This window comes from Halichoerus grypus, chromosome 1 (genome assembly GCF_964656455.1).
Source record: "Halichoerus grypus chromosome 1, mHalGry1.hap1.1, whole genome shotgun sequence".
Classification (NCBI taxonomy): domain Eukaryota; kingdom Metazoa; phylum Chordata; class Mammalia; order Carnivora; family Phocidae; genus Halichoerus; species Halichoerus grypus.
The window spans coordinates 5,862,791-5,877,066 of record NC_135712.1 but is presented as its reverse complement, the minus strand read 5'-3'; the positions used below and the strand labels follow the sequence as shown (position 1 = coordinate 5,877,066).

Sequence of the window (14,276 nt, the reverse complement as noted above, 5' to 3'; positions counted from 1 at the left end):
AAGTCCAAGGTCAAGGCCTCAGAAGGCTGGTTCCTTCTGAGGCCATGAGTGAGAATCTGCTCCAGGCTCTCACCTTGGCTTCCAGGTGACCATCTTCTTGTATCTTTCCCTCAATGCATGTCTGTGTCCACATTTCCCCTTTTATGAGGCCCTTAGTCATATTGAATTAGGGCTCATCCTAAGGACCTCATTTCAACTTGATTACCTCTGTCAGGACCTGGTCTCCTAATAAGGTCACTTTCTGAGGTACTGGGGGTTAGTACTCAATTTTGGGAGCACACAGTTCAACAAATAACACTGCAAATGTTGCGGTGAATTTGAAGGGCCATTCAGAACCTTCCCTGCCACCCATTTTCAAGGAGAATTGACAGCAACCCAAGTCTTATCGTGACTCCTTTTTGAGCTGAGTTGAATAAACAAAGCAAGGTGATTGTATTGGCCTATTTGAGATACGTGAATTTGAAAATTTAGAGGTATGTACTGTAAATGAACTTAATAGGATATGAACTCATCCTATTTTGAACTTACAAGGTATAAAGCAAATCCACAAAATTAGAGGATCCACACAGACGCCATTAAAGTGTTCTTAAAGTTCCAGCATATTCCAGTTATGAAATTGTATGTGTGGCATGTGGCCATTTTTATAAAACGGAGACTCTATTTATGCACGTTCACACAGAAAAAAGATGGGAAGGAAACATTCTGGAATATTGCATGAACTATTAACAAAATTTAACCCTGATTAAGTTGGATTATATGTAGTTTTATGCTTTCCTCCTTGTACATTTATTTTCTGAAATTTTCATAATGACCATATCCTAGTTTTATAAATGAAAAAACAGTGTTATTTAAAAAAGAAAATTGGCACAGGAAAGCTTTTAAAAATATGGGTGTAGGGATGCCTGGGTGGCTCAGATGGTTAAGCGTCTGCCTTCGGCTCAGGTCATGACCTTGGGGTCCTGGGATCGAGCCCCGCATCGGGCTCCCTGTTCGGTGGGAAGTCTGCTTCTCCCTCTCCCTCTGCTACTCCCCTAGCTCATGCTCTCTCTCTCTCTTTCAAATGAATAAATAATAATCTTTAAAAAAATTAAGATATGGCTGTAGGAAAAGTATAAAGTGAATTTCAGTAAGACAAACCATGCACAGATCCCTAAAAATGAAGGTCCTTTTGTAAGCAGTCTGCCTAAACCACAGCAATGCTAATTATTTCTATTACCATAAAGGTCAGGATAAAGATGCTAGGGGCAGAATATAGCATCTGGGATGGAATTTCGGCCTGTGGGTCTTTCTGCAGTGAGAGCGAGCACAGGGAGAAGACTGAGGATGTACAGAGATCAGTGCCCTTGTCTGTGAAGATCCCATCACTTTTTCTTTTAACCAACTATTTTTTTTTAAAACCCTTCCAGCTGTAGTTCTCTTTTGACATTAGTTTCTACACCTTTAGGGATTAAATTAGTGGAGTTTTAATGCTCCATTTTCGGAATGGGAAATTATAGGTGATTAAAAGTATCAGTGGCAAGAAATTAAATCTATTCTGTCTATCACATAATGTTGGCATGAAAGTCTGTTCTGCTCTTCAGACAAATTCAGGGGCTTTGATTTGGAAGAGGCTTTTAATGATGTGCCTTTGATGATCCTGAGAAGCCACCTGTTCAGTGATCGTGGTGGCCCCAAGCAATCATCAACTACCTGCTGGCTAACCCAGCCGCTCACCCCACTTCACCGCCGTGACCATGGTTTTGCTCCACTGTTCATTTAAAGTCTGGTATTTCATTCAAGAGACTGGTGAAACTCTGTTGATAAAGTGTTAAATGTAATACCATAGAAACACACATTTTTGTTTCTTTATAAACATGGTGAGCAAAAGAAAACACAGAAAAAGTGCTGGGAAGGGTGAACTGAGATCTTCGGGGACAATCCCCGTCTTGACGTCTCCTGTGTGCAAGGCATCGATTCTGGGAAGAATCTGCAATATTCCAAATGTTGTGGTCCCTGAGCACGGCCCACACCACAGACAGGAAGATTCGTGCTTTTCCTCTTATTTAGGACCCATCTGAGAAACTGCTCGTCACGATGCTACCATTTCAGGCTAGCTAGAAACCCTGAAACCATTGGAAGTATGAATATCAACAACAGCACAAAAGGAAGACAGCATCGAGGAGAAAAATTACTTACCCGAAAATGCATCACCAGGGGATAGACGGCGTTAAGTAGCACTTGCTAACAAGAGCTTCCAAGCCACCATGGGAATGAGATGGATTTTTCTTTCCTTCTTTTGCCAAATCTCCTCAACTACTTGGTAGACAGACTCCAAGAGAGGCCAGATGTTGGAAACAGAGAGCAAGGTGCTTTAAAAAAAACCAAAAATGCCTTGAAACAGTACTTTCCCTTCTTTTGTTGTGGACATGCCATCCAGTTGGGATCACCGAGTAACACCGTCTCTGGAATACTTTGTCACTGAGGGACGGGGGAGAGCATGCCTACTTGCTACCAGGTCCTGACGTGTGGCCAGAAGGGGCCAGAGGTTAAGGTCGTTCCTTCTCAGAGGCAGGAGCAGAGACTCCAGTAAGGGATGTCCCCAGCGATGCACAGCTGGGGTGGGGGCGCTGTGACTCACACTGATCAAGATGTGGAAAAGCCCCCTTGACTCCCACTCACTCTGGTGAGCCCTGGTCCCTCACCTCTGCCCCTATCTTAGCCATCTTGGGTCAAGCTCTTACCCAGCTCATAGAGATGATTGGTTTATGCCCTGTCTGTCCCTCCAGGTTGTGAGCCAAACAAAGTCAGAGAATGTGCCCTTCTCCAGGGGACCCTCAGTGCCCAACCCAGTGCTTGGCTCCCCGGAGAAAGTGAACAGTCCGGGAATGAGTCTCTCCCCTAGGCTGTGTCCAAGCCTCTGTCTGACACTGAACCCATAAACTTCACTGCAGATGGTCTTGCACATTGGTGAATATACCTAATTTTGACAATCTGTTTTTGTAAAGAATCTTTTATTTCTTAGGCTGGGAGAGACCAAAATCCTTTAACTGGAGCATTTTCCTTCTGCAGCAGCAGTGAGAGGCTGATGCCGGGGCAGTGAGCAACCTGTTTAACTGTCACTGGAGGAGTCTCTTGGGGAGCCTGGGAAGAAGGAGTAGAGAGTAGGTGGGACCCTGGGGACCCTGGGGATGGCCTGGGACATTTACTTGAGAAGGCTCTTTGTTTCCCAAGCTTATGGGGACTTTGGAAGTGGTGACCCTCTAGTCAAATCATGTCACTAAATTAAATATCAAGCCAATAAAGATACAGTACAGATTTATACATATTTATTTATTTATTTATTTGTTTGTTTCAGAGGTAGAGTTTAGTGATTCATCAGTTGTATATAACACCAAGTGCTCATATCATATCACGTGCCCTCCTTAATGCCCATCCCCCCACCCCCCCATCCCTCCACCCCTTCTCTTCCAGCAACCCTCAGTTTGTTTTCTAGAGTTCAGCGTCTCTTATGGTTTGCCTCCCTCTCTATTTTCATCTTATTTTATTTTTCCTTCCCTTCCCCTATGATCCTCTGTTTTGTTTCTTATATTCCACATATGAGTGAAATCATACGGTATTTGTCTTTCTATGACTGACTTATTTCGCTCAGCATAATACCCTCTAGTTCCATCCACATTGTTGCCAGTGGCAAGATTTCATTCTTTTTGATGGCTGAGTAATATTCTATTTAAATGCTATGGGTATAGCTTCATAAAATGTTCTCAGAATGTCATTTGGACCTTAAATTTAACTTGCTAAAATTCATTTCACATTCCATTCTCTTCAAACTTCTGGAATGGAAAGTAAATATCTGATAACGGGAACCCGTGTCTCATCCTGAAGATGAAACAGTGTGTACTGGCTGAACGATTTTCCAAGGAGACGTAATTTGTCCGGTGTTCCGAGTTTGCACTGATGCAGAAGGAAGTTTTGGTAATTTGGTTTCGTCTACGACATATGATGAGCATACCCAATTTTACAGGTGTCGATGGGAAAGTATGAAAGCTGAGACCCCCCCACTGCAGTATTCTGGAAGTCATATAATAAGAACATGCAAAATGACAGCACAAACTCATAACTTCTAGTTGTGGCCCATGAGAAAGCTGGAAATTGAAGGTTTCAAAGACTTTATTAAAATAAGTTTCCAAATCCTTGAAATTACATAACTTCTTGAATCTTTTACTTCCTTTGGGGGAACGTGTGACCAGGGCCTGGTGGAGCCGCGTGGAGCCTGAGGCAAAAGGAAATGTCAGTAATACCAGTCGATCCTGTCTTTGTGTATAATGTTGATATCTCGTTATGATGACTTTTTACGGTACTTTTGATTTTCTAAAATATTGCCTTAAAATATATTTTTTTATCTTTTTAAAGCTTTATTGAGGTATGATTGACAAATAAAATTGTAACATACTTACAGCGAACAGTGTGATGGTTTGATATATGTGCACATTGTGAAGGATTCCCACCATCGGGTTAATTTCCACATCTCTCACCTGACATACTTACCTTTGTTTTTTGGTGGGAACACGTAAGTGCTACTCTCTTAGCAAATTTCAATGATACAACACAGTATTATCAATATAGGTACCATGTTGTACATGAGATCCTAGACTTTATTCATCTTATAGCTGAACGTTGTACCTGTTTACCAAAGGAAGTGTGGATTTTGCAGCCAGCATGCAGGCAGGTGTTTGCTGAGTCTGTTTGTGAGGGTTGGGACAGCACCTCATTTTCTATTTAAACTGGCACTGTGAGGACATAGGTGCTGGTGATGTGTGTAGACGCCTACATGTAGCATACAGGTGATCAGCCATACCTCAATCTCCACGCCAAGCTCAAAATGCAGGAAGAAATGGATCCAAAGCCACTTATTTACCAGAAAGTAGGTGTGGTCTATTTCACCAGTGGAATCATATCGAATATGAACTGTGATTTTGCAACTTGGTTGAAAGAGTTACCCAGACAAATTTATATGCTGAGTCAGATACCTTTCAGATGTCACTTCAGACTCTGTCAGTGAGGACCCCGTGGGTTCCATAGGCTTCAGGCAGGTGTGAAATGACAGCACACACCTCCTGGCCACACCACGTGTCTCCACCTCTGCATCTCCTGCCCTGGCACTTCCTCCTCGTCCCCTGGTAGATGCCAGAAGTGAGACCTCGCCCAGCCGAGAAGCATCAAGAACTGGACTGGTGAGGGACAGCCGCTGGTGGCTTACTCGCTGACCTTTTCCTGCTGGGGTCCCCTGGGTCGCACCGCTCTCTTGTAAGGCGCAGCTGTCAAGCCGACTTGATGATGAGTCCCCCTTCTCTCCTTCCTCCCTCACTCCAGGCGCCCTCTCTAACAAAGCTGTAGTGCAAATGGCATTTGCCTCAGGCTCCGCGTTCTGGGAAACGAAATGAAGACATATTCTTTGTTATTTTCCTGTAGCTCTTGGTGCAGTGGGACTGTCAGAAAAATTACTTCAAAATTTATACCTTGAAATACCAATCCTGCCTTTTTATGGATACATGGCATGTACTAGATTTTCAGAAAGAACTGTCATGTACCCACTCTTTATTTGGGCTCCTTTTAATTGGGAGTTTATTAAATTCTGGAATGCTATCTTCTTATTAGTTAACATCACCAGGGAAGGATGCCTCCTTTCTGAGAACCATGTGAGTTGCTTGGCAAGTGTTTAAGAGATGGGGACAGTCCTCTCCGGCCGCGGTTCTGCCTCGTTTCTTCCCGTATCCTCCCTGGTTCTCTGCAGACTCTGCAGCAAGCATGCCCGCCACCAGCTCATGCTGGAGGAGGTTACTTCAGTGTTGCAATCAGAACGTCTTGTGTCGCATCCTTAGAGGGCTAGTTAGCATTTCCTAATGGCAAGATGAGGACAATATAGAAAGAGGGAGTTTCCAAGAAGATGTGTCTGTGCTCTAATAAGCTGAGTAGTTTTTGTATTTGTGATTCTAAAGGTAAATTGAGTGGAATAAGCTTTCTCACACGAGACCCTCTGTCCCTTGAAGAGGTCTTGGGAATGATGACAGGGACGCTTTCTTGACATGTTGGAAGAGAGAATGCCATTGTGCCTGAGGAGGATGGGCACAGAGCTGGCCTGAGCAGCAGGGACGCTGATTTCAGAAGGCCGAAGAAGGAAGGGACTGTTATTCTTCCAGACACTTAGGAAAGCTTGGAAGAAGGTGCTGGGTCGGAAGTGGGACAAGGTGTAGTGGAGGGTCCCAGCCAGGAGTATTTGATGAATGTGAAGTTGTTAGCGTGGGGATGGAGTTGACCAGGAGAGGACCTGAATGAGGACATCCGTGCCAAGGGCCATGACAAAGGACGGATGGCAAGAATCGTGGGATAAAACAATCATGTGTGATGACCACTGTAGACCCCCCAGAATAGAAAAGCTCTCAGATAGTTCCCCACAGTGCTCAGCCTTCCCCTTAAAAATGCTGCAAGGTCTCAGAGAATTCTGAAATGAGATACTCCTAGTGAATAGTTCTTTTTCATCAGGATCATTTTCTGATCCGAGACACCGTCTCCTTGTGACATCTATCAGTTTCATTTTGCCTCCATCACATTAGACCTGACACAAAACCCCTGTCTTAGAAATACTGAAAAAATGAACTCTTTTTTTCCCCTGTGCGCATTTCATGTTGGATTTCCTCGGGTTTCTAAAATGTGATCTTTTATGGAATGAGGTATTCATGACATTTGAAAGGTGTCAGGTTTAAGGTATTTAAAGACAGTGAGGGTAGAGTGCGCTCTTATTTGCATTTGTATTCCATTGAATTTTGACTTTATTCAACTCTACAACCCTGTCCTTTTATTCTCTGAAATTCGCTTCCCCCCACCCCCCTGGCCCATCTATGGATTATGTGGGGAAGGATGGAAGGTTTAAACACTGAAGTGTTCAGTTTCCGATAGCTGCCATGCAGCTGGCTGGATCCTCCGTAGTGGTGGCCCGATTCCCTTCAGTGCAACTTAACCAGCCTTGCAGTTAAAGAGGGCACTTCAAAATAGGGCGAGAAGAAAGGGGCATTTTACTTGCAAATCTACTCTATTTAAGAAATGTGTCATTTATTTAAATGAAGATGATGTATACTCCTGGTTGACTGTTGAGGTAACGATGCCATGACATGGGACCTAAATGAAGTTTGTAGAACAGTTGATGTTTGGCTAAGAACTGTAGCCACCCTCCATGGGAACACATGGGCAGATCTAGTGTTCCGAAAATTCAAGATGTTCCAAATTAGATATGGAGACGGGGCCCACATTTATATAACCTTTCCAACTTGTGGCCTTTCGTTCCACCTCCTGCCACAGAGAATTGGTTCATCCTCCCAGAATGGGACTGGATTGGGTGGGCATTTGCACTTCATGGTGACTGGGTTAAGGTGTGTGGTGGCTTGGTGACACTGGGACACTTGGCTTTGTCACCTTCTCTCGAGTTATCCTCTGCAAAAAGCAACAAGTGTACACAGGGATAGTCAATTAGTTAACATGAATCTTTATCATTCACCCTATTTATTTATACGACTCAGAACAGGAAAGCAAGATTTTTCCAGATGATCCATCTACTGTTAATCAAGAGTTGACTAAGGATCTGGGAATTTCTCATTACAACATTGAACACTAATGGGAGCTGATAATTATTTTTATGATACTGTTTTTAGACTGGAGTCCTGGACACAAATATAAATTTTGAGGACACCTTTACCCCTTAGTGAGAGTCACACGTAGAGGTTGCCTCCTTGTCCAGTGCTCTGTCTCTCTTCCCAGGATCTTATTTGAATAGTTATGTAACCAAGACAATCCCTGCAAGTCTCTAACCTCTAGGCACTGAAGTCCCTTCTCTAGTCTTGACTGTGTCACCAACTAGTTCCTGACCTTAACTCCCTTCCTGGTTGCATTTTCTTCATTTGGAAAGTTAGAGACTTCATAATCTCTTCAATCTTTTTCAACTTGAAGCATATTTTCAATAACGATCAAAAAATTGGATTGACACAATACTTCTCTCTCCATGCACTAGAACCATTCCAAGCATCATGTTATTTAAAGATAGTAGTTGGATAAGCTTTGAGGAAGCATGCTTGTATGTTGACATGTGTAATGCATTTCACATAGCTCCCCAGACCTCACAGAGAATCTTGCCCAATGATCCAAGACTGACCATAAAATTTTCATGCTTTTGGTCAACCTGGTAAAATGAAAATGCACAACGTAGGCTTGCACAATGACAGACAGATGACTCAACAGTAGGAGAAACTCTGACTACAACCTAATGTTTTTTTTAGTCGATCAATTTTTTTTTTTTTTAATCTCAACATTGTGATTGGAATGAGAACATAACTGTGTAGGGGCCATCATTGACCAAAGTGATAATTCTCATTTTCTCACAGTTGGCTGTTTTCCTCATATTTCAAATGAGGTTTTCCTCCGTCAACAATAGCTTCCCATCTGGTGTTCCTTGGATGTGGGCAAGGGGGGCAGTCTGTGCAATTTGAATGGATCCTTTCTGGGCTTGACCCTTTCTTGGTCTCATGAGCACCATGTTTTTACCATCTGAGTTCAAGTAACATAGAACATGATATAATGCAACAGATATTTGAAACACTAGAAGTGATAAAAATAATCCTGAATATATCTGATAACAATTTCTTTCCCTTTTGTTTTTTTTTTATGCCTTTAGCGACAAGGTGCTGGGGCAACCAATGGAAAAGACAAGACATCTGGCGAAAATGGTAAGATGACATGAGTTGTCCAGATATTTCCTTGTATCACCTCTGCAACCTCTCGCCCGTGGCAAGCGTGGGTAATGTCTTCCATGCAAATCAGCTTACTATTCATGTTTGTGCTTTGGGGTTAGAGTGGATCTGAGCAATTCACAGCGAGCACCATGGTCTGGTTTTACAAAGAAAACCAAGCTAGTTAAATGCGGTGATAGGAACAGTTTCCTTCCCAAAGGAGGACTCCCATTTTGGGCAACGTGATAATTACAATGCAAATATAGTTCTGTGCTTTCTTCATTAGGGTTGGTGAGACTCGTCGGAGTTGTTGTGAGGATAAAATGAGATCAAATGAGATAAGTGCTTTGAAAGCTGTGAAGTGCTCATCTCCTGACGGGAGGCTCCACAGTCTGCTTCAGCCCTCCCTAGGCCCCAGAACACAGTGCGGGCTCCAGGAGGGTCTGGATCAGGGAGGGCGAGTTGCCAGCGAACGCGAATGTGTGGTAGAGGCCAGAGTGTGTGCCTCCTGGGCAGCAGTCTCCACGCTGGCCTTGAATTGTAGGAGCGGTCATCGTATTTGTGGATGGGGCCTGAGGCTCGGAGAGGGGGCGCTGGCTGTGACCGCAAATGGGAAGAGGGTGGACTTGGGAGGAGACCCAGCTGGGTGTGAGCCTGGCCCCCCAACTTTAGTGGCGTGAAGGGGCAGACGCATATTAATGAGGACTGTGGTATGCTCCTGGTGAAGTTAGATTCTGGGTGTTCTTACTTGTTGTTGTTGATTATGAAATGAACTCACCTTTGTGGAAAACTGGTCTTGCTTCGTGTGGATAGGATTTGTGCCTGCGCCCCCTCCTTCTGTCGTGCGTCATGCCGCTCTCCAGACCGGCTGCAAAAAACTCCCTGGGTGCCTTCAGGGTCCTCCACTGGGCCTGTGCGCTGGGGCCCGAGCAAGACTCAGCTACTGGAATCTTCCTCTGTGCCATACTCTGTGGCCTGCTGACTCACCCACCTGTTCTGGGCCATCCTTGTAGTGTGCTGACGCCAGGGTGAAAGGTCATTATGCAAATGAGTAGAGTGTGTCCATTTGGAGCTGGGGGCCCTTCCTGTCTTCTCTGTGAGTGGGGGGTGGGCTGCTGGCACAGAGGTCAAAGAGCAGAGAGGGGCAACATGAGAGCTGCACACAGAGGAGGGCGGAGGGCCCCCCAGCAACTTGCTGGTCTCCCTGGTTCATGGATTCGTAGCCATCTCTTTCCTGGAGGCCTTCCGCGGGCCCCACAGCCTCAGGATCCCAGGGTTTTATAGTCAGGTCTTTCAGAGACCTGCTGCTGGGGCAGTTCTCATGCCTTTGCTCTCTCGGCTTATTTTCATTCTTAAAAATTCTCGAAGACCCCTAGGAGGGGGTCTTGGGGTTGGTTCCCATATTAGAAATTAAAAGGGAGAAAATTTTAAAAAGGTTTACGAATTAATTCAGTAAAAATAAAGTGATAAACCCATGACAAGTTCATGTAAGTAACATTTTAAATGGAAACGTAATGACATTTTCCAAAATGGAAAAAACTATTTAGCAAAATGATAGCAATGTTTTACATGTTTTTGCAAATCTCTTTAATGTCTGGCTTTAATAGAAGACAGCGAGCTGCCTCTGCATTCCATCCCGTGGCATCTCACGTCGGGTCGGCTCAGGAAAATTCCACTGTGACCTGAGAGAACGCGATTGGAAAAAGCAAGTCATACCCTAGTACTCTAAAAAAGAATTCTGATCTGAGCGCTTCCTCAGAGGAGGGCTGCACCCCAGGGCACCTGGTCCACACTCTGAGCATTGCCGCTCTGGTATGACTCCCGTGTCATGCGTGAGGAGCCTGGACTCTGGAGATCAGGCAGAGTCGTGGCTCAGAAATGACCAGACCCCTTGCAGTCACTGCCTCTGCCCCTCGGCTCTACCCTGGCCTCCATCCCATTGGTCCTCCGAAGCATGTCTGCACCCTCAGTGCTTTGCACCAAAGACAAGTATCAGCTGTTGGAGAAGACACGTCTTTCTGCCATTCTGAGGCATGGCATTCTTTCAGCCCAAACCCCATCTCTTCTAGTGAAAACCGAATATGTCTTTTCTGGAGGTACAGAAATCAATGGAAAGAAAATATCAAGATGCCAGGAGAAAGCTTTCCTTTATATAATTCTAGATATTAGAGGATATTCACTTCTGAGTAGAAAAAGGGTTGTTTAGAATTAGAGATTATTCAATACTTGTAGAACAAAGGTGCTGTCTACATTTAAATTATTAAGATGTTGCCCTTTGATTTCAGACAAAACTGCTCACACGTGATATACGTACACGACATTTTATTATAATATTGAGTTTGTGCTTTGCCTCTAAAAATGAACAAAGACAAAAAAAAAATGAACAAAGACATAAGTCAGTAACAACCCAGCAATGACTGGGGTAAAGACTTGGTCTAAAAGACGTTTTCCTAAATATCTAAGTCGCTTCAGTCCTTGTTCTTAAATTTGTAATACGAGACTATCATCTGGGAATTTGTTTTAACCTATTATTACATTCCACTGAAATTCAAATTATTTTACTCTGTCATCACAGGTGTCTCGAGAGATCTTTTAGCTGAATGTATATTTCCTGTTTGCACAAATGAAGCTGCCCACATATGTGGAAGGAACAGGGACCCATGGGAGTGGAACTGTGGAGCACAGAACATCAAAATGTCAGGAGAGTTGGATCGTAGTCAATTAATCACGAAATGATCATTCCCAAATTTCATTAGTTATCTACAAGTCAAAGTGTTCTTATTACAATTATTATAAATTTACTCTAGGCTTCCATTTAACACTTAAAGCAATGAAGACCATGGCAGTGAGCTATGAGTGCCTCGAAATTCTAATTCAGATCACAGAAGGCACATGTCAGATACATGAAAACTCCAGAGGGATCTACATTGTTGGCTCTGCTGGAATTTTGTTACATTAAAAGTTATCTCAAGAGGGCCACTGACAAAGAATCTGGATTCTTGGTATTCCAAGATTATTTTTACTGATGGAGTTGTTGCTGTGGTGTTTACGGACATGAGATAGGATGTTTATCCACTACACATCCAGAATGCCCCTGAAATCTTCCTCAATCTCTGGGATGCCAACCTCTGGATACACAACCCAGTTCTTCAACACATCTGCAGTATGGAGGAGATAGGTTTTTCAGAGATTTTAGGGTTATTATTATTTTTTAATTAAAAAATGAATTCATTAGGCTCTTGTTAGTTCAGAGATTTTTATTCCTATATGAACAAAGTACCTTCATTGTTTGGTTAGTTTAGGCCAAGAACTTCATTTGTTACCCTTCTTGAGTGAAATGATAGTTCATAGCTCCAGTTACGACTCATCTACTGTGTTAAACTTAAACATGTTTAAAAATACAGACACAACCATCTGACTCTCGATTATTCACCTCCAATCACCAGTTTGGACACAAGCAAAAGGTTTTTTTTTTTTTTTTTGCAAGACAGTAATTTTCCTCAATGTCTTGATCTGTATCTTGATACTTGTTCTTCAGAGAGACTCCAAGAGTTAAAGGTTTTATTGACATAGAAAGTCGGAAAATACTGGAAGGAGAGTGGCCGCTGGGAGGCCTCCAACATGAAGGAAAGATTTACAAATAATAAACCCCTGGCAGAGCTTACTTTCAGAGCCTGGAGGCTTACCCAAGCTAAATTGAATTTCTAAAACTGGAATGGATTTCTCTTGATTTAGTGAGCTGTGATATATTTGTTTCTGGAAAGCTCTGTCTTTGGGGGTGGAAGGCACGGATGCACCTGATTTAAGAAAAGGATCCCTTCCCATCCAGGCTGTGGGTAAACGTCCAGAAAGAAGGTGCTATTCTGTACCATGTGTGGAGCTCACTGCAGTTGTAATTTCTTTGAGGTGTGAGTGTCTGAGCAAGAATGCAGGCGCCATGCTTGGGTAGGCGTGACCCTTCTTTGGAAAAGAAGTGGTGGCTTGAGAAACTTCTAGTAGGTGTGGGGATATGCTAAGATCACATGACGTTCAGTTTGCTTTGATATGATTATATGATTGCTAACAATGAATAAGATCAAACGTTGTCCTGGGTGCCCTCCTCTCCTTGTTTTGAATAAAACCCAGACACATGGAAATTTAAGTTCATCTCTCCTTTGGATTTGAGAAAACACACACGCACACACTGAAATTTGGTTTTTCTGCTATCAAGTAGGTGGAGATATTGAGAAGGATTTGTGTTTATAGATAGACTTAGACACTACCATTAATCTGGGCGTGATTGTGCAAATAAGAAATGAAATTCAAATGTTTACCCCCAAAGCAGCCCCCTCTCAGCTCCAGATCACTTAGTAGAGAGCAACACTTTTTCTTTTGGTGTTTTTGGTGTATGATGACCTTTTATACCTGCAAATGGACGTGGGCAGAGTTTGCCTAGGACACATCGAAGCTGCCAGTTCTCCTGGTTTGCAGAGGTGTGTGGAGTGAGGCCTCGAGTATGAGGGTGTATGATGAACCGGGAGTAGGATGGGTCCAGGAACAAAGGGGACTGAGCGCTTACTTTCTCCGCTGAGAGAGAAGGTCAATCAATCTGGCAGGAGACGCTGCCTGGCTGATCCTGTTTTGTGCACAGGACGTTTGGATGGAAGGTAAAGGAAGAAATGCAATTTCTAGAAAGGCTACAAAGGTGTCACATCATGCAACCACTGAGGCAGGGAGGTGACCTGGTTCCACCTCAAATGCAGGGTAGGAGAAACCAGAGTTCAGGGCCGACAGAGCGAAGGTCACAGCCTGCTGGGTGGGTTTGCGACATTCCTATAGGCCGGCGTGTGCAGGCATCTGGAATCCAGGATCTGTGAAGCTCTGCTCCACACGGAGATCTAATATGCCAACTCTGCCTGAATCTCGATGGGAGTTTAGGTGGGAACTTGCCATCCTCTGCTAAACCTCTTTGAAAAGGGGAAAAAAAGAATTCAGAATGTTGAGCCGCAACATGGATCGGAAATATGCCGTTCTAGAATGTTTACAGCCCGCACCTGGCGGTGGGAAAAGCACCTCCCCAGAGTTATCAATCTCTCAGGTGTGCAACGATTACTGGGCCAGAAAGCTCTAAATCTGTCTCTGGCTGGTGTAATCAAGCCTCGAGCTGCGGGGAGCCCAGAATTCGCCTGCTGACATATTGCGAGCGCTGCAGTGAACACCACAGACACGTGAAGCTTTCAAGGCGAAAAATCAAACGACTCTGGTCTCCATCTGGGGCCTCTTGGCCCTTTCTCTCTTTCTTTTTCCATACTCAGAACAACCAGAAAAAAAAAATCAAAACCAGAGTGATAAGACACGAACGCAGCTTTCAAATATTACAGCAGGATACGCTCTTCTTTGCTGTCAGCATGCAACGCTCAGAAGATCTATATTCCAGAAGGAAGGGACGGGCACACAAGGTTGCTTCTGATATTGATCCAGGGGGAGAAAGAATGAAATTAGAATTGCTGATTAAGCCAGGCCTTTCAACCACCAGGGTCTGCA

At 43.8% G+C, this 14,276-nt stretch overlaps 1 protein-coding gene across 1 annotated transcript in view; it reads left to right on the top strand.

Annotated features, from left to right (window-relative positions):
• Positions 1 to 14,276, top strand: part of PCP4 (Purkinje cell protein 4) — a 54,599-nt gene that overhangs the window by 16,600 nt on the left and 23,723 nt on the right. The window contains exon 2 of the mRNA XM_036116980.2: positions 8,699 to 8,750. Within this exon, the coding sequence (XP_035972873.1) occupies positions 8,699 to 8,750 (52 nt within the window). The remainder of the gene's footprint in view (positions 1 to 8,698; positions 8,751 to 14,276) is intronic.